The sequence below is a fragment of the Opisthocomus hoazin genome, chromosome 4, assembly GCF_030867145.1.
Source record: "Opisthocomus hoazin isolate bOpiHoa1 chromosome 4, bOpiHoa1.hap1, whole genome shotgun sequence".
In the NCBI taxonomy this organism is placed as follows: Eukaryota; Metazoa; Chordata; class Aves; order Opisthocomiformes; family Opisthocomidae; genus Opisthocomus; species Opisthocomus hoazin.
In genome coordinates this window covers 45479139-45502274 of record NC_134417.1, presented here as the reverse complement: position 1 = coordinate 45502274, position 23136 = coordinate 45479139, and the positions used below count along the sequence as shown (strand labels likewise).

General features: G+C 43.7%; 2 protein-coding genes across 7 annotated transcripts in view; one reads left to right on the top strand and one right to left on the bottom strand.

Moving 5' to 3' along the window:
* The window catches only part of FYCO1 (FYVE and coiled-coil domain autophagy adaptor 1), a 54775-nt gene extending 34234 nt beyond the window's left edge, over nt 1-20541 (top strand). For all 6 annotated transcript variants that reach the window (XM_075418857.1, XM_075418862.1, XM_075418861.1 and 3 more), the window contains exons 15-18: nt 12733-12828; nt 14737-14947; nt 16237-16346; nt 16768-20541. In XM_075418857.1, coding sequence (XP_075274972.1) covers nt 12733-12828; nt 14737-14947; nt 16237-16346; nt 16768-16843 — 493 coding nt within the window. In that variant the 3' untranslated portion in view covers nt 16844-20541. The remainder of the gene's footprint in view (nt 1-12732; nt 12829-14736; nt 14948-16236; nt 16347-16767) is intronic.
* Nucleotides 452-6141, bottom strand: CXCR6 (C-X-C motif chemokine receptor 6). Its single transcript, XM_009942668.2, has 3 exons — nt 6106-6141; nt 3233-3300; nt 452-1938 (listed from the first exon to the last, which is right to left on the bottom strand). The coding sequence occupies exon 3, from the start codon at nt 1913-1915 to the stop codon at nt 878-880; it is 1038 nt and encodes a 345-aa protein (XP_009940970.1). The 5' UTR covers nt 1916-1938; nt 3233-3300; nt 6106-6141; the 3' UTR covers nt 452-877.
* Nucleotides 20542-23136: the final 2595 nt, after the last annotated feature.

Genomic DNA, 23136 nt, shown 5'->3' with positions numbered 1-23136 from the left:
GAAGTGAAAAGGCCAGGGGTGGAAAAGAGGGACTGTGGGAACAGGGAAGGAGATCAACTAAGGAATTCATAGTTTCGTGGCAAGGGAACCAGGGTGCCAAGGGATTGCCAGGAAAAACGGAATGGAAAGATGCCATGGTGCAAAGAATGTGTGGGAATTAGGGTGTGAGCATTTGCATCTGAGGAAACACTGCTCAGTGTTAGAGCCTGCATGCAGTATGATAACCCCTTGTGTTGACAGGAGGCGTAGTCATCTGGCAACAGGAGCTCTGTTACCAGAGGAGAGATGCAAAGATGTATATGGGAGATTGAGACCATGAACCTGATATTAGATGGGAGGCAGATGAAAATGCTGCTCTATTACAGAAATTTTAGATGAACACTAAAGGAGTGTGTGTGCAGACCTTATCCAAATTGAAAAATACAAAAAAGCTGCAAAAAAACCCCAACCACACATGAAACCCAGCATGAAGATTGAAATGTGTATGGTTTTAATCCAGGAATTCTCATGAAATGAATGAGCTGAACTGAAATCTGTAGTATCTTTGAAATAAAACTCATAAATTATTTTGTTAGCAAATACTGTTCACGGAAAACCAGCAGGCCAGATATTTGGTGAATGTCTTCAGCCCCTCTGGAGTCATGAAGTCCAAGTTAGCTTTATGTCATGAAGAATGGTGTTTTGTCTCATGGTTTCTTAGACCTTTTGAAGATCTTCTGCACAGTTAACTCAGTTACCAGCGTTGTCTTAGGATCAGCTCTGACCAGGAAAAGCAGGAAACACTGAAGTATCATGATTAAGATATGTTGACCTAAAGCCAGTCGCAACATCTTTACTAAAAGAAGCTGTAAATAGTTGCCAGGTTCCCTAAGCAGTTTTACAGTGGGTACATGCTTGTTGCATCTGCATTATTTGAGGCAGTAAAAGTTTTAGAGCCTTCCTCTTCAGTGGTTTGCCACTGTTTAGCTGTAACTCGCCGTTTGAGGCATCTTGATTTTTTAATAATTTTCTGTAAGTTCCTCCTGAACTTCACCCCCATGAAGAAATACAGAACAGGATTAAGACAGCCATGGAAGTAAGCAAGAGCTTCTGTTACAATGATTGCATATTCAAAGCTGCTGTTCAAGTTAAAGCTCCAGTCTATGATCTTTATCAGTCTCAAGAAAGTATACGGTGACTGAGTAAGAATAAATATGGCAACTACAGAAAATATTTTTTTTAGAGATTTGTTCCTTTGAAAGCTCCTGGCGTGCAGTAAGGTTCTAATAATTAGTGAGTAGCAGATGATCATGGCTAGCATGGGAATAAAATAGCCGAGAGTCACTTGGATCACTTCAAGAACCAGTTCTGTGTGATGGTTTGGGTATTCTTCCTGACATATAGCCTTATCAATACTAAACACCTCACTGAAAATAAACTGTGGTGTGGCAAATGCTAGTGAGATCACCCAGATGAAGACACAGATTAATTTGCCCCATGTCATTCGTTTAGTTTGACACATATGTGCTTTGGTGGCAAAAGTAATAGTAATAAGCCGGTCAAAGGTGATAGATGTTAGAGTTAACATTGAAGTGTACAAGTTCAGCGTATACAAGCCCCGTATAATACGACATGCCACGGTCCCAAAAGCCCACTCCTGAGCAGCAGAATATGCCCAGAATGGCAGTGTCCAAAGGAAGACCCAGTCAGCTATAGCCAAGTTCAGCAAAAATATGTCTGTCAGCATCTTCAGTTTCTCATAGAAAACTAGTATAACAAAGACCAGCGCATTTCCTGCTAGCCCAAGGATGAAAACAGCCGAATACATACAGGGCAGGAAGACTTTTGTAAATGTGTGAAAATCCTCACTTCCATTTTCGTTGGGATCAATGATGGAGAAGTTATAATAAAAGTTCACAGAATCTGTAGTTGCCATGTTGCCTTCTTCTTAGAGGCAGCCTGTAAAGAGACGTGTTGAGATTATTTTACTCAGCAAATAATTAAATCCTAATGCATCCAGGAGACAGACAAATTCCTAAGTGCGGACAAGAGTTGTAGTAAACATCCATGACAGACAAAAAGCAAATACATTCATTTGCTGAAGAGGATTGTCTGGACAGTCAAGACCCAAACACAACAGCTGGTGGATTTAAACACATCGTCTGTTACCAGATTTATACTGATGGAGGCTCAGAAACATAAGACAATTACAAAGAGGCTTCTGAAAACAGAGTGTGGATTAAGCTTTCAAATACATCAGTGGTTTAGTGTTCAGATTGAGGGTTTCTGGAGAGACCTGTAAGAGAAACAGAATTTGTTTTGCCAATTTCAGCCGTTAGGCTCAGGTTGCAGGCTCTAAGGCTCAGGGTTGTTTGGCTTGGGTTGGACATGTCTCAAAAAGTAGGGTTTGAGTCTCAGTGAGCGAGCATTTTAGAGCTTGTGATTCAGTTCAGTCTTAGCTCGTTGTTCAGATGTTAGTCACACCATCAGATGGCGGCACTTCTTCCTTTCCCCTTCTCAAGTGGCTTACTGGAAACATGGAGGATTTTCATTAATGTCTCTTCCTCATTTGATTTTGGTTAATCTGTTTCGAACGTTTGTATTACTGTCAGAGAGAGGAGTGACCACTTCTCTGTCAAACCCCCTCCATCACACCCCGTCTTGAGAGCTGATGCAGAATCGCAGTGTCAGCTCTCCAAGGTAAGGGTCTGTTTTCTGTCAGGGCTGTCTGCAGCACGTGGGAGTAACAGCTGTAACAGTAACAACCAGATCTGCAAGCTGTTTGCCTTGTAAATAAAATCTTTTGTGAGACAGGTTAATGGGGTTTTCAAAGATTTAGCCTAAAGTTAAATGTCCTCTCTTGGGCAACAAAGAACATGTTTCTGTGAGACTAATCCTACTAGAAGATATTACTCAGCGTAAGATCAGCAGAATTCGCTTCTGAATCATTTAGACTGGCTGACAGGCCTCGCCTGTGTGAGTTATACCATACAGCAGACGGAACGTTACCCGAAAAAGTAGTTTCCGTGGGGCCAAGAGGCAGAGCCAGTGCAGTCTGCTAGTCACGAAAGAAGTAATATAGAACTGTGTGCTGCTTTGAAAAGTTACTGGCTCTTTATAGAATACTTTACTTTTCAGTTCAGATGGAGGCCAAGCATGGGATGACAATAACCTGAAAAAGTAAGTTAGGCTCAACAACATCAAGGCAATGTATACTGAAACAAATGGAAGCACTGGGTTTTATTTTACGTACTCTTTGCAGCAGCAGTCAGTTGATGTTTCTTGCCTCTTTCTTGTAAAGGAAAGGTGTTTTCCTCTAAGCTGAAACAGAGTAATTACTAGGCGCTCAGTTTTGTAGTTTGACAACATAACATTCTGTTAGTAGCCTTACTAAAGTAGTACAGATCTTCCTGGTGTCCAAGCTTACTGGAAATTAGCCTTTAGGAGAGTCCTACTGACTGTTTTAAAAGAAGTGTTTTTAATACCCACTTTTAATCCATAATAGGTTTTTTTCCATAGTAAGGTACAACATTCGCTCTCTGTACAGACCAAAATATTTAAAATTTTAACTAACTTTTTTTTCTATTACATTAGTGTTATTCACAGGAATTTTTGTATTCAGGCAGTAATACCCTAATTTGGTTTTGGTGAAGGCAGATGGGAGTTTTACTATGGATTTCATATGAAAGCCAGGCTAGGATAATGTTTGAACTCCAACTGTGAAGAATTTTCATGTATACAAATAACAGTCACTGGCTGCTGATATTCTTGTCTCCTCTGCATGCTGACATGAGCAGATCTGCATATCGATGGAGAACAGAATGCTGCAGAAGAGGTCTTTCTAAGTTAAAAATGTTATTTGACGTGTCACACACTTTACATTTCTCAGTTAGCTGGGCTCCTGAACTCAGAATTTATGGATCATGTTTTAAGAAGTGAGGTGACTGATACCATCAGATAGCAAAGGATTAATGGAAGTCCTTGAATGTGACCTTTGAACTGATGCTCTAGAAATTTATTTTCATGTCACATTCTTGTGATCTTAAAGGCCTTAAGTTTTCTTTCTTTTCCTTCTTTTTTGCTGCCTGAATATAGCCATTTTAAGTTTCTTCTTGATTTGACAGCAGGAGAAATGAGTTTTAAATGCCTAACTGATTACCAACCCCTCTGGAAAAAAAAAAGAAAAAAAAAAAGTCCTATGTGCATAAAAATAGATTAACCTTGCAGAACTGTACACCCATGTTTGAGTCAAAGTCAGGTGTGGAAATTTCTAGCCCAATTTTTGTTTTTTGCTAGCGAGCAATAAGGAGCTGAGAAAGAGCTGCTAAAGCTGAAAACATTTTTATCTCAAGTATTGTGTTCCAGACAAGCTGAAGTGACAGCTCAGAGTTGTTCAAGAAGGCTCTCTTAAAGGCTGATCCTGTGTTATGAGGCTGAACAGTTTCTGGATCAGATGACCACCTCTGCCAAATATTTTCAGTCTTTGCTACTGAATATGTGCTGCAAGTGTGTATAAAGTGGTATGGAAGTTAAAAACATTGAGGGAGACCTTTACCTTCTGCAGACCAGCCTCTCAACTCCACTAAAACACAGACCAATAAGCTTTTTTCTTCATCCTCCCCCTCTGCTCCCCAGTGAATGGTAACTTTTAAGAGAAGGAAAGTCCAGAGGTTTACTTTAAAAAGGTTTTAATTTTTGCGTGATGCGTTGTTATTATGTTACCTGATATTTCTCTGAAAGCACCCTACTTTTTACTCACACACCTAAGCTAGAGTCCACATTGTATGCTGTGCCAAACTTCAGAGTTGTTGTGCCTTGACAGACTAGTTGTTGGAGTTATTCCAGCTTTCCTCAAAGGAAAGAACAATAATAATCTTTTTATATGAAGTGAGTTAGTGGGAAAGCGTTGTGCTAGGTAGATAAGGAGGGAGGAGGAAGAAAATTCATTGGTCAGGAGAATAGCGAGCAGAATGAATTCATTTGCAGGGGAATGTTGTTCCAGCCTGTATGGACTGAGTCTAGGTTCTAAAAAGATTTAGAAGTTTAATAGAAGCTTAAATTGGATAGGAACAACATCACAGGTAGAAAAATGAGATAAAGAGAGCCATGCAGTGTCCAGTGTGTTAATACAGGATTTGTTTTGAGGTCTGATTCTATTAAAATTAACTCTCAAATTAAAGAAATGGAAATGCAAGCAAGTAACGGAGAGTCAGAACAAGCTATTCTGGTTTGCCCCAGCATAGATAGTTCTTCTCCTGTCACCAGAAGAAGCCTGCTTATCATTTCCACTACTCTGGGAACTGGGTATCCCAGGAGCTGGTAGTCTCAGTACTGCAGGGGTTTTCCTGTTTTGGTCTCCATAGTCTAATTTCTGTTGTGTTGATCAGCTAGCCTGCTTTAGTAGCTGTGCTGAAAAGCAGAGTGTAAAAAGCAGTAGTAATGATCTTGCCAGTTGTTAATTTCTGTTGTCCCAGGGTTCCAAACAGAAAATCCCATGTAGATCACTCTTTTTTTAAATAAATCTAAATTTAAATTAATTTTGGAATAAAATAATAAACAGCATAATTTGCCATGCCAATAAATACAGATTATAAAGAGAAAAAGGTAAATAATGCTCGTCAGCATCATGTGATGTGCCTTTCTTAGAAATGAACTGATTTGATTGCAAAAGGGTTTTGAGACTGTAATCAGAAAAGGTGAAATTATCTCATATGTATATATTTGTTGGAATAGATGAGAGGTTTCAAACACATACCACTTGGAAAAACAGATTCTAGAGCATAAATGGAAAGGAGGTAGTTAACATACACCCTCTGAGTTCCAGATACCCAAAAAATTTGTCTAAAGACCTTTTTCAAAACCTATCAAGTGTAAACCAAAGAGCTACTGCAATAGCAAGGCATTGGAAAAGATTTAATAACAAAACCAGAATGCAAAATCAGTATCCTCAACAGTCTGAATAAAACCACACCCTTTCTCTTAAATTTTGCGTATCAGGATGGAGGATATGTGTGACACTAACAAAATCTTTCAAGTTTGTATATTTGTAAATGTTAAAGCTTCTTTTTTTCATTTTTTTTTAAACTGTCTGCCTATTCACCTGAAGTCAAGAAAACAGCCACTTACTAGATGGTGTCACATCTTGGGGGAGCCCAGTCGTCTTATCTTTCAAAGGAAATGTGAAAGCAGCAGGTTGCTTTATTTATCAGTGCTGAAGCCAGTGCTGCTGCCTCACAGCTTTCGTAGTTGTTGTTGACCAAAGCAACATGATGTGAAGTTACTCCTTTGTTTTGATTCTTCAGTGACACTACTATAGATACATAGCATGAACAAGCTATGCTCTCGAGATCCAGTTCAAATTCACTTACTTGTGACCATTCATCTGAAATGTCCAGAACCAAACTGATTTTTCAAAAATTATGTGTGGAATTAAAACTTAGTCTGTATTTATCACTTAACCTTTTTCAACCACTCGTGCGTATTTTGTGACAATACTGGATTTTCTAGTTCCTTCGAGTTTTTCTATTTTTACTGGACCAAAAATATTCTAGTGACTACTTTGTCTCAGATTTTTTTTTCCCATCTGAGATGAGCTAGAGGTGGCTAGAAAGATACTGGGTTTGTGAGCATCCCCAAGTTTTACCTTTAAAGCAATCTCAGCCCTAGTTAAAGTTAGTGTGTGTGCTAAATTTTCTTTCAGAGTCAATTAAAGAATCTGGGAGGGCCTTTATATATTTACAAGGGAGCCAGAGGGGGCCTATCCTGTGCAGGAGTGACTGTTTTCAGGGATGGGAATTGACTTGCAGCCTATGGGTGCAAGATCTGGGAGAGAAATAGTTGTGAGGAGGCTCTTGAGAGAGGGCAGGGAAGTGGAGGTGCCTGAGCGACGCAGCTCAATGAAGTGATACTCTGCTGTTGTTTGTTCCTACTGTAATTAGGGACATCTTTTGTTCACTCCTTGTAACTAAACTACATGCCTGGCCATCACCACAACTGAGTGTGAGCTGTAGCTTTCATTTAACCTTTCCTGTGGTATTCGTTCGTAGGAGAAGCCCAGAACCTGCACGTCCCATAAAGTGGTGTCCTGCATGCAGTGCAGGTAACATTTCAGGTTACATTTCTGGATGTGTTTCCTAGCTGTGTTTATCAGCTATGCCCACTTCTCTAGTGAGCATCGCTGCTCTTGATAGCCTTTGGAGACTCATCTTCAGGAGCCGTGATTAGTGTAGAAAAGTAGTAGTCTTACTCATGAACAGATTCTGCAAGAGAGGGAGGCAGAACTCAGAGAAAGAATTCAGTTAGATCTTTGCAGCAGCCTATGGTACAGTAGCTGGAGTGCTTCTGGGACTCTGTCCTGTAGAGCAGTATGCTTGTACCTCTGAGTACCTGAATTTGGTACCTGCAGATGTGGATAAAAAAAACCCAACACAACACCAAATTTGACTTAACCCTACCGCATCATTTACTGAAAGAAGACTTCTTGCACAAGAAATGCGAGGCCCTGTAATGCTCTTTAAAATTGAGTTCTCTCTTGTGCTTCATTGCGTGTGGTAGTAATTCCTTTGTCTCTGCGAAATAAACCTGCAGCAAGGTCCTAAATTCTCGCAAACCGTTCATGTCAAACAGGGGAACAATAGGTTGCAACAGTCACCAGCTTTTAGCAATTATTTTCAGATGCAGAATAGGTTACGAGGGTGATAAAGCAGTGGCTAAGCTATGTGGTAGTGTATGTACCCTAAGGTGGTGTGAATGTCTGCCTTGAGAAAAGGTAAAAGTTCTTACTGTGTTGCAGAGGGCCAGCAATCAGCCCTCTCTGGCAATGAGGCTCACTGAAATTCCTTTAAACCAGAAAGTGTTCAGGGTCGCTTTTGAAATGTCTTAATCGTGCGTTTATGGAGAGCTCATCCGAGCTACTCTGTCAGCATAGTTCACGGTGACCTCATTGCAACTGCTGCTTCCTCAGTCACCAGAGATGCTCCCTTCTTAGACTGTATGGGCGGGCGTGCCCTTCCCATGGAGACCAGTAGCCTCCTGACATACATTTGCTGTTATCCATACACGAGGAACCCTGGGATCACTTCTTTGTAACTTCTAATAAACCCTTTACCAAGGAAGACTGCAGTATCAGCAGTATTCAACCCTTTGTCTGCAGTTGGGATCAAAAGAAACTGAGCGATACTTTATTTCAGCTTCCTAGCCTAAGTGTAGTTTGACCTTTTTTCCTCCACTGTTTCATAACCTGCGTTTCCGTAAAGTATTTTTTGATGGCCTGCTTGAAGAAGCCCTCTCCGGCACAGGTGAGAGCTGCTGCTGTATGTCTCTGCATACATGTAGCTCTGTAAGACTGGCTTGCCTACCTTGGTTTGCCTGTGGTATACCTGTTCTAGCATGACTGAATCATCACTGTAACCTAGGGATCATGGTAAAAACAGGGGTGAGCTGGGTGAGTTTATCTCAGAGAGAGGGCGGGGAGACTAGCTGTTACTCCTGGATGGGCCAGTCTGAAGCATGTTACATTGTAGAATTGTGAAGCCCCCTGTGTGCAGAAACCGCACGGGCTGCAGGCATCCTGCAGGCTCTGGTATGGACCAGCCTGTGCAGAGGTACAGGCTGGGCGCTGTGGGCTGGGCAGCAGTTCTGCCAAGGAGGCCTGGGGCTCCTGGTGGAGCGTGGTGTAAACCCAAGCCAGAAACTGCCTCTGCTGTACCTTTCCTATGAGTGTGCCTCAGTTTCCCTGCAATAGGCTTTAAAGAATTGTGCAAGGAGAGAATTCAAAGGTATCTAAGAAAAAACAGCTCGATTTTGTGAGCAAATACCTCACGACTGAAAAAAGCTAAAGTTACCCATATTGCTGGCTGTAACCTTGATGAAGTACAGACTGTGCAGTTTAGGACCTTTGCGGCAGCGGCTCGCCAGTATTTCTAGTGTTGCTTCCAATCGCCATCTGTTTGCTGCCTCCTGCTGGGGAAGGGACTTGAAAGCACCCTGGTAGTCCCAAATTGCTTATTTTGAAACCTATTACTGAACCTCTTGCAAATGCAGCATTTGACTGATGACTGTCTTCTCAGAGCCTTTGCCAAACCTCTTCCATATCACCATACTAAAAAAATCTCAAAAGATTTTCATGTTTTCCCTTGGAGCACAGAAATATCCCTTTGTCATGATTGTTTCCCTAGCTTGCTTTCTCTGTATGCATCAGTTGCCTCTGGTCTTACAGATAGAGTGTCACCAATTTTAAGGCAGGCAAGTCCTTTTGGGTTTTGTTAGTTTTTTTCATACAGATGTAGCATCGTTAAATTGTGCATTTTTTTTGAGAAATCGCTGGGATTTCTTATGAACCAGTATGCTGGTCACCCAAAGCACGTGGTGGATCTTCATGTCCGTCCATTTTTTTTTCATCAGCTGTGTGCATGATGCATTCCCATCCCTACATAGGTCAGGGTTTGCCCGTGACCCTTCCATCCCCTTCCCACCTGTACACACTCCTTCATGCAACATACTGTCCGGCACCCTGTTAAAAACTGTGAGCTCTGTATCCTCCGTGCTTCATCCCAAATCATGCCTCTCTTCCTGCCAATGCTGAGGGCTGTCTGTCCATCCTTTCTGATGATCCTTCACCATCCTCTTTCTTTTTTTCTTCCCCTTTGTTGGGCTGGAGAGGACTGCTGGTAACTAAGTTAGGGTCCCTGGCATGGGTCTGTCCTGCTAGGTAACAGCAGGCCCAGGGAATCATTGGTGCATGTCAGCATAACGCCTTCGATTGTTTCTTGGCATTAGAGACATTTGCAGAGGTGCTTGCTGGGCTAAGCAGCTGTGAGGGGCTCCGCACAGCCTCCACTCTCCATTCCAGGTTTCTGGCTTTCACACAGTTTGGTAAGGTTCTGGCCCTGGACGACTGAAGTTCTTCCCAGAAATCATTGCACTGCTGACAGGCAGATGGCTTACGGGATTTCACTGCTCAGCCACATGAAGCTGACACCTGAGATGCATAGCTACAGCTTCCAGAGCTCAGGTGTTTATGAAAACAGAAAATTGTCGAGGGCAGGGTTCAACCAGCTTTCTTCAGGTTTTAATTCTGAAAGGGACTTCTTATTTCTAACTCCCAAAACCATTCATGGTGTTGGTCACAGTATTTTTAGTGCTTTCCATATAGAAGAACAGGCACACTGGACCAGACCATCCAGCTGAGGGACAGTGATGAACATCAGATGCCTGAGGAAGAGCATAAGAACAGGACAAGCATGTAGTAATACTTCCTCAAAGTGCTCCACCAGCGTCCAACAATCTGTGTCTCAAGGATTTGCTGAATCAAAACTGTTCTCTTGCTGTAGTGTCTTTGCCATGCTGCAGTTCTTCCTGCTTTTTAGCCTCACTTTATTTCACTTTTAAAAGAAAAGGAAGAGAAACAGTCCAGACTGTTTTAATAGTTACACCAGAGGGTGCATATTCATAGGCTGGGGACCTGGCAAGCTGCAGGAACGTGCTTTATGGTGCCACCTAGTGTGAATAGGTCATGCAAGAATAGATGCTTCTGTCAGGGGGACAAGAGCTCTAGTCAAACCAGGAGACTGTGTTTCTTATATTTTCCATGTAGGCTAGCAGACCTCAGTTTAGATCGTGGGACTCAATGGGATATCGTAAAGAGAAGGAGGATTTGCTTTGTGATTGCAATGCTCTTGGGTTTAAGAGACAAAATAGGAGACTTAGTGTTCCCTTAGCCTATAGTGAGTAAGTGCGGTGAATTTAATGGTTAGAGCAACCCAGTGGCAAGCTAATCACCTAGCCATGTGCTAGGCTGCAGCAGCAGGAGTAAGGAAAATCACGTGTTAGAGGCGATCAAGGAGAATATATTGGTCCTGGGATTTAATTTACATTTCAGTGTCCCAAAAGAAAGGTGAAATTAATGGATTAAATAAGGAACTCTAATGGCAATGCATAATAAATCATGGAGTTCGACACTTCTGGGAAGCCTGTAGTCCTGTAGTTCTTTTGGTCTGTATGAATTCAAGGCTGTGAAATTAAAGCTGTGTACCTGTGGTGGTGGGAAGGGAGAGTTCTGTGGATCACAGCATGAAGTCTGTTGCTGTTCCCACTGTGCAAGCAAAGTATGTGTAGAGGTTTACAGCTAGAGTGTAGTCTGCTAAGGTTTTTTTTTTTCTAATCAATTTTCTTATGTAGTTGTATAAAGATAGTTAACAGTAAAATTATTTGTATCACTTGCAAAGTATTTGCACAGATGTTGTATTAACCTTTATGGACCAACATGTAGTATGTAATTCCTACATCTCAGTGGGCAGGTAGTGTTTGGTTATAGCTTAGGTTTTCACGCTTAGTCACGGGTTTGAGCCTTGCCTGCAGGTCACAGCTGTCTCCTCAGGGTATTAACAGTAGTGGTGTGGCTCTGAACTAGTCAAAAGTTATTGAAGAGGCTACAGGAATAAGATCATGTGAATTCTGCAGATTAGAGCGCTTTATGAGTTTGGGAAATGTGTAGACAGTGGGTGCAGTTTAAGTTGTGCTGATAACACCAAATTCTTCCTGTTTCCAACCAATAGTGTCACTCCACTAAACTCGCACATGGTTGCATGGGCTGGCACGGTGTATTCAGATGCTGCCAATGACCAGCTGAAGGTGCTGTTACCTGGAGATGTTTTCTTCTGCTGGTCTACGCAGGAGTGCTGCTTGTAGAGCAAGGTCCTATAGGATTTAAAAGAAAATGCTAAACTGTGCATTGGTTTTGAGAACTGGTCTACAGAGTGTGTGGCAATTATGTTTTTGCTACATGATTACACTTGATGATTCAGAAGCACATACAAGTGATACTACATTTCATTAGATTCTGCTCGTTTTTGGAAGGAACCAACCAGTTGGTTCCCTGTATATAAGAATCCTTGGCGTTTTTCTGGGAATGACAGCCTAATTGTCTCAGTTATCAACCTGCTGAGGTGCAGAGAAGCAAAGTAAGCATCAGTTAGAGAAGCTCTAACTTGTAAACTATCAGCATTTGTTTACCAACTCTCAAACTCAGTCTTCTCTCTGTGTCCCGGCCCTGTAATTCATAGCTGGTTCTACTCCAGTGCATGCACCCTTTTTGAGATGAGGAGTGGATGGCAGTTTCTTCCCTCTACTTCCTCTGCTCTCCTGGACACATCATGGTGGGGAGGAGACACACTGCTTTGTCATCCCGTCACAGCTTCTTTGGTGTATTTGTGTTTGAATCATCCAGTATTTCTTGTATGAAAAGAAGATACACGGTAGTGATTTTACAGTGATAAAATATGTTTTGTGTATCATCAAGGAACTGGATAATACATTTGTAAAACACCTCACAGATTAAATCCATGGCAAATGTGGTATCGCTGTGTAAGCTTTGATTAAGGGACAAGTCCAGACTGTTTCGCTTGTGTCTGCCCTCCATCAAGATTTCCATCTGCCAGGGAATCTTTAAAATCTGGCAGCATCTCAATAGGGAATTTATCTTAAGACTGTAGAAGAGATGTTCTGGATGCGTGTATTCCTCTTGGCTTGTGAAACCAGGATAGGAACAGTTTTACATTTGCGCACAGTGGTTAGCAGAAAGGGCTGCAGTTTTGCCCAGACAGTTTTGTCCCTAGAATGCGCAAAATAAGAATTCTAGAATTTGGCATCATGACTATCAAAACATTTCTATTTTAGGAAGGCGTCAGCATGCAGATGGTGTTTGACCACATACTACTCAGAGAATCATGGCTTTCCTTTTTTTCCTTGTCCTAGAAACAGCACGTGTAATTCTTCAACCTTTGATGAATCAGAAGAGTGGCAAGTTGCTCAAGATGCTGAGATATGCTTGTTGAAATCAGGAGAAATCATGTAAGCAGAACAGTTTCGTTACTACCAAGGTGAAAGAATAAACACTCAGCTCAAGTATCAGCTATGTGAGCACAAGTCTTGCAGACTCCTGGAAGAGCTGATGGCTTCTTTCCCACAGTAGAATTTGGTCTGAGAAGGAGCAGAGTGTAGCTCAGCTACGCAGAGCAGCAGCGATGAGCCAGGTCCTCTCTCTTCAGTCCTGCAACACTTCAGTGAAAGTGAGGAATAAGAAGGAAAGATTTGGGTTGACAGCACATCAGAAAACCTTCCTTCTTATTCTTATTGCAGGAGGTGAACAGGAAGGGCGCTCAAAATGAAGGCTGCATAGTTCTAGTAGTCTCCGGAGGAAGCTGCAAGGGCAAGTCATGGAGTGCAGTCCGAGTTAGACCTTTGCCATGTAGAGAGAATTCATGGCCTTTTGTAGCATCTATCTATTATTTACTGGTGGCCTCACAGAAACTGTCTTGCCTGCTCTGGGTGATACATGCCATAGCATAAAATGTTCAGCTGAGCCTCTGCTCAACCTCTGTGAACTGTGTGTGCATACTTCTCTGCATGTATCCTGCTCTGAAATTAACAGCTATGTGCAGTAGTGATAAAGCATGTCATCTGCACAGCCAGGGAGGGAATCTGACATATGAAAATGCCTGCGTCTTGGAGAAATTTCCCTTTGCTCACTCTCCCCTTAAGCCCAGCTTTGAAATTTTGGCTTAGATATGGGGAAGGTTTTAAACTTTTGTCTGCAGGGAGATAAATTAGTCCATGTTTCAGCCTTGCTGCTGTTTAGAGAACCAGGTAAATGAAGCAGTAACTAAAATGATAGCTGGGCTATAGGGCAAAATGAGGAGTGTTTGTTAGTTTGTTAAAATTAAAGACCACCTGAGACAACCCAGCAGTTACTTCAGCAAAGAGGAAAAAGTAAAAGGTAAGCAAAACTTACGATAAAGCTTCCTCTCTGGCCAGAGTGCAACAGTTGTCATAATAAATCAGCTGTGATCCCTAACCGCTGTGTAGTCGTGGTTGGAAACTGAGCTCCTCCTTACTGTGGAGCAGCAAATCATCATGGTGACTGTGTGATATCTTCTGGCAAATGTATTGATTTTTGATAGCTGCTGACAAACAAATCACAGCACTGTGATTTACTGTGAGCTCATTGATTTGGAAGCATTTTATTTGGCCTGAAGAGTGATATGTTAGATTAGTGTTAAGGTAATATAGGTCAGATCCACAGCTCTTAGAAATTCCAAGTTTCCCCTGAAGAAAGCAAGCAGCTTTCTCTTGTTTAAGGGCCTCGCTCTTTGCAGTCTGAAATAGATATCAGAATGAGGTGGACTAATATAATGCTTCAAGACTCAGGATCATCTAGCTGCTAAGAACTTGCTTTTTGACTGGACGTACTTTGAGTCAGCTTTTATGCATCTTTCTGGGGTAAAACAGACCAAGCTGTAGCATTAGGTACTTCAGAGTATCTAGACAGAGCTGTTCACCTTCCATCCATCTGTCCCCTCTGTATTCCTGATCCCCATTTCCTGTACAAATGATATCTAGAAAGGTGAATAAATTAGGTGACTATTTTTTGTTAAAATTTGTTTAAAAAGAACAGTAGAGGGCAGCAGACTTTCTTAAACGTAGTAACTGTATTCAAGCACTGTATTTTTCTAGTCAAAATGAAATAAATAAGTGAACAATATCCACATTTGCCAGAGCAGTGAAAGTGCTTGATACCATTATGTTTTCTGTAGTTCTTGGCCTCATCCACGGCTGAATTTACCTGCATCTTGTGGACCTGTCCCAGAGTTGCTGTGGAGTCTGCCTTAAATATGTGGAAAATAAAAAGCAATTATTATTGTTTCTGTCTGACTAATTAGATTGGATCTCTTCAAGTAATTGTATTTTTGTCCTTCACAGGATCAAATTACCACTTACAGTGGAAGAGATCTTAAATTTTGGTGAAAGCAACAGAGAGCTGTTCATTAAATCCAGCACCTACAGTATCATTCCCATCACCGTTACAGAGGTGGGGCTAACAATTAGCTGGATCTTTTCATCAGACCCTAAAAGCATATCCTTCAGCATTGTCTACCAAGAGTCAGAAGAGACGCCACTGGATCAGTGCAAGGTAAGGCCTTTGTTTGCTTACTGCCTTAGAGATTGTGGTACACTGCCATCAGCCACTTAGAGGAATCAGCAAGTATAGCTAGGAGGTCTCCACAAGAGTGCCGGTTGCTACTGCATTTAGGACTTGTTCCTCCAATTAAGCTACAGTTCTGCTGAAGACAGAGCTACATCTTTAACCATTTAATGTTGCCTGCAAAAGTTGAATTGAAAAGCACTATAGTTTCTATTGGTCACATCTGAAATTTACCCACTCTTATTAAGCAAAAATAAAAGTCCAAGCCTGCAAACTTCTTTTTTCTCTCCTCAATGTTACTTAATTTGTAAGTTGCTTAGGGCTGATCTTGCCTGGCCCTTAAACAGAGGCCACAAGGAGACAGATAAATGGATTGGGTTATCTGCATTTCTTACGGTGAAGCATGTATTTAAGTGCCTTGATGGTATGCAAAATCGCTTTGCCTGTGCCCCAGATACCAGTTTTTATATGTGCTGTCCATGTTTCATGAGGATTATGGATTAAGTGAATCTGTATTACTCAGCTAATTGCAAAGTTTTAATGAAGGCAGCTGTTGGTTTAACCCAGCATTGCAGAGGGAACTCCAAGGCTGTGATTTCACTGGGGGAATAAGACATTTATACAGTATGTGTTAATTCATTCCATGGTTAAATTCATTCCATGGTTACTGACTCCATATAAAACCTTTTTTCTTTTTTAATCTGAAAGCCGAATGAAGAGTGAACATTGCTTCCGTCTTGATACATCTATTTGATATAACTTTGGGTTTTATAGGGCCATCTTTGATCTACAGCAGCTGCTGTTCTGACAACTGTCTCTGCTAGGGTTTTACAGCAAGATAGATGGTTACACACACTTCTGCTGTAAGCTTAGATAAACAATTAAGATTTGCTGAGAAAGCTTATTTTATAATACAGGGAGTATAAAAGCGTATATTAAAACACATTTAGCTAAGTCCTGCTCTTGGATATATTTGTATAGTTTTAAAGTAGGACTGCTGATGTTAGTACGCTTGCTTAGATTAACATTAAAAAGATCAGGATTTGATTCTAACTCTAGAGATTTATAGCCATAACTTATCAAAGGAAGACAGATGTCTCGCTGTGAGATTTTAGTTTGGGTGAATTTTTAACGCTAACCAGTGAAAATAAATAGATTTGCAGGCACATATGCACTTTGGGAGTTTCAAGACGGCTCAAGTTTAAATATTTTTCTGAAGGCAAATGTGAATTTATAGGCAAATAGCAAGTTTCATTTTGATTTGTGTTGAATTCCAGGTTCTTATTCCTATGACCCGCTGCAACTCTCATAAGGAAACTATCAGAGGACAGGTGAAAGTCAGAAACTCTGGAATCTACACACTGATATTTGACAACACATTCTCTAGGTAGGTCCTAGCTGGGTGTAAAAGGTGAAATAAGCTTGGTTTTACAGAGTGTGGAACTGATCAGATGTACCGTCATTCTGCTGTTCAGAAGTATGAGAAATTGGTCCAAAGATCTTCAGCCTGAGTTTTGGTTCTTGTTCTTGTTTGGGTTTTTTTCTCCCCCGACAGCAGAATTCCACTCTTCTGTCTCATCCTCTGGGAAGGTAAACAGAAGTCATTTGTGACTCCTTCCAAGACAGTTTAGTCAGTATTGTCATCTTATTAACAACAGACTTGACAGCCCTTGAGCAGGCATACTTCTTTTTACACCTGTCCGTTTCTCACCTGAGTATAAACTGAAAAACTGAATACACTTTTAAGGCTTCCTGTTTAGTTGATTTCAGCTAATGTGATCACCCTGCTCTCTTTTTTTCCTTGACAGGTTTATCTCAAAAAGAGTGTTTTATCACTTGGCTGTCGAGCGACCTGTCATCTATGACGGAAGTGATTTTCCATAGCCTTGATTATACTGCGTTGTTTTTAATTATGTTTTTAAGAAATGCTGTTATTTATATACACGTAAGCTTTATGATTACCACTGTGTTTGAAGACTTTGAAACTATGCAATAGCTATAATGCACTTAGAGAACATGTATACACTAAAAAACAGAAGCCTTTTTAGGAACACTAATGGTTCTGTACTGTGTACAGACTGCTGAAAAGCCATGTTGTTTGATTTAGCAGGTCAATAATAACCAAATTTTTTTCAGTGGGGAAAATAGAAGTGTGGGGGTGTCTAAATGTAAACTGAAATTCCCTACTGAAAATTGAATTACTTTTCTTCTAAAACTATCCTTCAAAAGGAAATTTAAAGAAAAACGCATATTTTTGTTGACCTCTTCACTGAGGAGTAGACATAACCATTTCTGTTCTGGTCTGGTGCTCTTACAGTCAGAACAACAACTATGCAACACTTCAGTCTTCACAGGCATATATTGTAATCCATCTAGAACTTTTTATCTTTTCCCAGTTTTGTAAACAGCAACATAAGGAGTTTGTACATTTTGGGCTAAGATTTGGTAAGTCTTAACTGGCTTTTACAAACGCTTTTGTACTGAATACCAGTTACAAAACAATACAACATGAAGCAGCAACTCCTTGCACTTTTGCTCACCATACTCTGTAAGCTGGTCCACTGAAACCAGCTGCTATGGTGAGTACCAGTGGCAGAATAAATAGAAGTACTGCTCACTGTGTGGTATTAGGAAGAGGAGCATTCCTTTTTCCTGCTTTAGCACCTTAGTCATCAGCATTCACAGGAAAGCACAGTTTCTGAGGAGGTCAGCGGTGTCTCTCTCTAGACCATGTGGAAGGTAGCAATAACGTTTGAATTGGCCTCAAAAAGTCCATCCAAAACTGAGTGCATGTCCAGCCCCGCTGAGCTCTCCACCCAGCGTCACCGTGTTCTGCCCCTTTCCTAACCCTTGCCGTTGCCCCAGCCAGCTGCTCACTTTCCATCTCAGATCTGGGGACAGAGCTGGCAGTAAACATTGCCTTTTAGGGGAAGACTGGGTTCTCGTCTATACAAAATTTGCCTGCAAACTGTCTGCTTTCTATATAGCATTTCAACTTCTTGTCAAAATATCTGAAAGTGGATTTTTGCTGTTTAAAAACCCTGTCTTCAGATGGAAAGGCAAAACACTTGGCAGGAGGAAGGAGAAAAGCTCTTTCTCCCAGCCAGCGCTCTGTGTGATTTTGGGTATGTCTGATTTCTCAAGTTGTTCTCCCAAGGAAAGCTCAGACCTGGAATGCTTTAGTGCGGGGGTTGGTAGGAGACCAGCACAGCCTGCCGGGAACCCTGCAGACAGGGTGGCACCTGTAGCTGGTATACAGGGGTCATGGTGGGAGACAGAAAATAAAACATGAGGGGAAAAAAGAAAAGGCCAAGCGGAAGCAAATGATTTAGGAGAGAGGAAAGGGGCAAACTTGTAAATGTGAAAGCAAGGGCAGGGAACTGGAGGGGTCAGCTCGACTAGGGAAGGAAGTCTGGAGAGTCCAGCTGGTGTTTATGTGTTGCTGGTCGGGTCCGTTACCCATGAGGGATCTCTGCAGCAAAAGGCTCATTGTTTAAACGATGGCGATCAAGAGACAAGTGTTGGACATTCACATCGTAGCAGCTGAGGTAGAGGGAAGTTTCTGGTCATAGGAAGGAAAAGAATACTGCAGAATAATCATTCGTTCTGGTTGTTAACAATGTATAAATACAGTGATCTTGAAAAAAGATTGTGAAAAATGACTACTTTTCATGGAGCACCTAGACTTTAGGTGTCTGACTCCCCTGCCAGGCGGAGGGGGTAGTGGGAAGGCACAAGCTGGTTTGCTCCCCCTCTGGAGGGAACCAGCTGCAGTGCAGTTAAACCCCTGCCTGGCTGCGTGCGTGAAGGTGAGATGGACAAGAGGCTGAAGTTGGCAATAAACAGGCAATAAATGGCGCAAAGATCAGTGCAGGAATTATGGCATATTTCAGTGTTGAAGCTATGTTTTATATTTGATTACGCAAGAAGAGATTATTTATTGCTTAAAAATGGAGTAGAGTGTACCATATGCTATGCAATTTCACCGAGCTGTTCCTGAAGTCTGCTGCAGTTTTTCTTTAAGCTTTTAGGCGTGGTTTTTAAAAGCATTTTGCTGTTGTTCTCGTTAGAATACTAATCTTACTAGGATATTGTTCTTAAAATGCCAAATGTAAGGTAACGGGACACTGTCAAATATCTTAGGCCAAAATCTGACGTCTCTGCTCAGAAGTGTTTGAAATATCTCCATTCCAAACTATTTGACAGACTGCTTGCCTCTGGATTTCCTCTCTGCATCCCAGTTCTTAACATTTTTTCGTCCCATGGCAAATACTTTTAAGCCCCTCTTCAAGTAACTCGTGATGTAATTGGCTCCATCTAGGAAGGCAGACTTTTCCCTGCAAGTCTTCCATGCGGACAGTCCCAAGGCTGGCTGAAACATGTGTTTGGGGTGAGGGGGGAAAAAAACCACATCGGGTTTTTTTAGCATTGGAGTCCTTATGGTAGCTTTTCTTCAGGTTTTCCTGCCCCGTGAGAGCAGTTCTGTGGCTTTTTTGCTCTCTGAAAGAGGAGTAAGAGTGGGAGACAGAACCTGTAGTTTGAAGACGAAAAGCTTTGCTTCTAACCAAGGAGAGTATTTAGGAAGGAGAAAAAGATCCAGAAGAGGAAACACCCGAATGGGTAAGGTACAACAAGTGGGCAGAGGTGCAGCTGTTCAAATCAGCTGCTCAGGAACAGGAATCCTATCATGCCACCTAGAAGAGGGAGCCTTTCACTCCCCAGAGGCTGTGCAGAGAAGACAGTAAGGAACCTGTCGTTAGTACCCACCTTTTGTTTCAGTGTCCCGGAAGGTTTAATTACTGGAGCCACGGAAACCCAGGAAAGGGCTTAGCAGAAGTGTAGGTTTGCGCAAGACGGGATTTTGTTCAAGGACCGTACATTCCCATTCATAAAGCACTTGTTCGTGTGAGCTGTGCCAGGGACGCTGGTGAATCTGTTCACCTACAGATTCTCAGGTCATTTGTTGAATTAGACCTTTTGTTAATGGACCATCCTCAGCAATGCAGTTAAGAGAAAATAAATAAATCGATCATGAAATTGAATTAGGGGGATGTCACACTCATGGGACAAAGAGAGTACACATTGTGGCCGGTGTGAGCAATTGGGAGTTTTCCCTGGGTGCTGGAAGAACGGAGGGTAATATTTTTGGTTATGCAGAGGTTTATGTGAAGGAAAGAATGTAGTTGCTGTAAGAAAATGACAGTGTTCCTTTACTCGAGGTTACTCAGTGTTGCTTAACAAAAAATCAGTGAGATGTATTGCACAAGTGTACCACCTTACAAAATGGCAAAGCTAAAAAAGCCTGACTTTGCTCCTTTTTTAAAGTTAAAATTGCACTATAGTTTTAATTATGCTTAATTACTGAGATTGTAACTTGTTCAGAAGCATCTTTTGGTCTTAACTGCCAAAGAACTGCAAACCCCATTCACACCACGCCTTGTGCTCCAGATGGGGGAAAAGAGGTTTCTGTGTACCAGCGTCTGTACAGTTACAGAGGTGTCGACGGTTGTGTACTAGAACGTTTCTTGATGCTTTTTTTCTTCCCTTTTTTAACCTCAGGAATTAAAAAAAATAAAATTCTGTATCGTCTGTCCCTTTTCTGCATCGTAGAGATAGCTTTGTCTGGAAGATAAATCAGATCATTGTATGATCTACTGCTAAGCGGGAAAAAATTTTACGAAATAAGGAAAATAGAAAATAGTTTGTCTTGCTGGTGAAGAAAAGCCACATCTGTACAGCACAACAGAGCAGCAGCAGAGATCCTTAAAGAAGTGCGAAGCGAAAGGTTCCCCAGGCTAGAGGACTCTCCCTGTGTCTGGCTGGCGTGGAGCAGCCAGACCTCCCTCGGCAAGGGCAGAGCCTGCGGCTGAGAAGCACCGTCGTCCGCCTTCGCTTCCCCTCGGAGGTGAAGACAAAGCAGCCTCGAGGACAGCAGCTGCACTCGCTGCCGGCCGCAACACCGAGCAGCGTTGTCCTCAGCTCAGGGCTGCCGGCTGGTTTTCCCCAGCTCCTGGCCAGGTCTGTACGCCCGCGTTACGCTGCACGGCTGTGGGACTGCAAGAAGTTTCTGTTTCCTCACAGGGGTTTCCTGCTGGGGCGAAGGCTGTGACGCCTCCCATCCCCACGCTCCAGCAGCCGCCCCAGCCCCGGCTCCACGCTCAGAGGCTTCTTGCTGGGACAGCGTCTCCAGCGAAGCCTAGCCTGCTGTGCAAGGGACCTGCGATGCACGTGTAAGTGACTGTACCTGGCTGTACAGCGGCTCCGCGGGGGAGGCCGGAGCTGTTGCAAGCCTTTGTGGACATCTCCAGTAATCCAGTTTAGCCATACTGGACAACATCTACTCTCTTTGGTGGCAGGATCAAGGCTCTCCCAGCCCTGGTGCTGCCTTCTGCAGGGTCTTCACCCACGTGTTTCTTGGCCCGTGCCCTGGATACTGACCTTGGCACGTCCAGTGTGACATTTGGCCATGGGGACCATGTGAAATGTCCTGAAACATCACAGAGATGGTCTGAAGTCCAGATACAAGGCTTGAAAACACACAGCCCAGGCCGCTTGGAAAAACCAGGCAGTGCTTGGGGGTGCTGGGACCTCAGCATCTGATCAGTTAAATGATGGATGAGTGATCCGGATCAGCCTTGGAAATGGTGGGTTTGCACACACCGGACTCGGATGGATGCTTCTGGTTTTGGGCTACGTCATCTGCTGTGACTTCAGTGATGCCTGTAGCGCCCATCGCTGCGCTCTCACACCCTTCTGTCATTTTCTGCTGTCTGGAAGAGGCGCCTCTGTAAAGCACGTTGCTCTCAGGCACGAGCAGGCGTCAGCTGGGCAGGTTTGCCAGAAGAGAGCGGAAGTTTCTCATTGGCCTTCCCAGCTTCCTCTCCTCGTGACACAAGCAGGCTGGTGGCATGCTACGTGACAGCCTGCACTGCGGTTGCGGCTGCCGCCGAGCCCTTCGCCACAGGGAGCTGGCAACAACCCACAGCTCCTGATGTGGCCGTCCCTGCTGCAGCACGGCACCCAGCCTCTGCACAGAGGCACCTCTGGAGGTGTTAGACCTCAGGCAGCGGGCAGGTCCAGCCCGGTTCCCGCCTGGACAAAATCTGGGGTCCTGGCACACTGCTGGCTCTCGGAAGTCTGAGATGGGGACTGGGAGTCGAAATGAAGGGTCTCAGGGTGACAAGGCAACACCTAGGGCAGAGACAAGCTGAGCTGCTCCTTCAAATACAAGGGACAGCAGGGGAGACTGCAACCCAGAACTAGGAACATCTGGGAAAAAAAATGGCCTTAAAGAGAGGGCCTGGGAGCCGTGTGGGAGCTCGGGCCTCTCCCAGGACCTCCAGCAGCTGCTGGGTGACTGCCCTGCTGGAGCTGCCAGGAGATGTCCCACAGGAGGGGTGGGGGGCCATGGGGCAGGGGAGGCAGCACCCCTCACCTCTGAGGAGCCCTGCCCTCCGGGGAGACAGCATCAGCTGAAGGCTGGGGACACCCCAGTGAGGCACGCGGGGGATTTCGGTGGGATAAATCCACCCAACACTTCAGGGCAGAGGGACGGAAGAGTCCTGGGAGGGCTCGGCCGCAAGGAGCTGGGGGACGGGGCAGGGGGGCAATGGCAGCAGGTGCTTCCAAGACCAAGCCCCTGCGGCGTGGTGGCCGGCGGCGAGGGACCCTGCCAGGGACAAAGCTGCAGGTTGAGGGGCAGCAGGGTGGCAGCTTCCCCGCGAGTTTGGGGGTGCCGGCAGCCCCGGCGGGACAGGCTCCACGAGGGGAAACCCGCCCTGGGAGGGCTGGTCCCCGGCTGCCCCGGCTCAGCCAGCGGAGCAGCCTGACTCAGAGCGGGATGTGCGTGACCCGCGGGTGACCCCGCCGCCCCGAGCTGCTGAAAGTTCATCGCCGTTTCACCTCCCTCAACGGTTTCACTTGCTGACCAAGCATGAAAATTTCCCACCGCATTTTGCAGAGCGAAGAAACTTTTACCTTCTCTGAGAAGGCCCCGAAATTCAAGTTCCCGGGGCCAGCGGGAAACTGTGCAGGGAAGAGGAGCTCTAGGCCAGCTGGCAGGACTGTGGGTCAGCGGCAGCTAAGGTTTGCACGCTTGTTTGTTTGTTTGCATGGCTTGAGGGACTTTTGGGGCTGGGAGGACCCTCTGGGTGGGACCACCCTCGTCCCCATCCCTG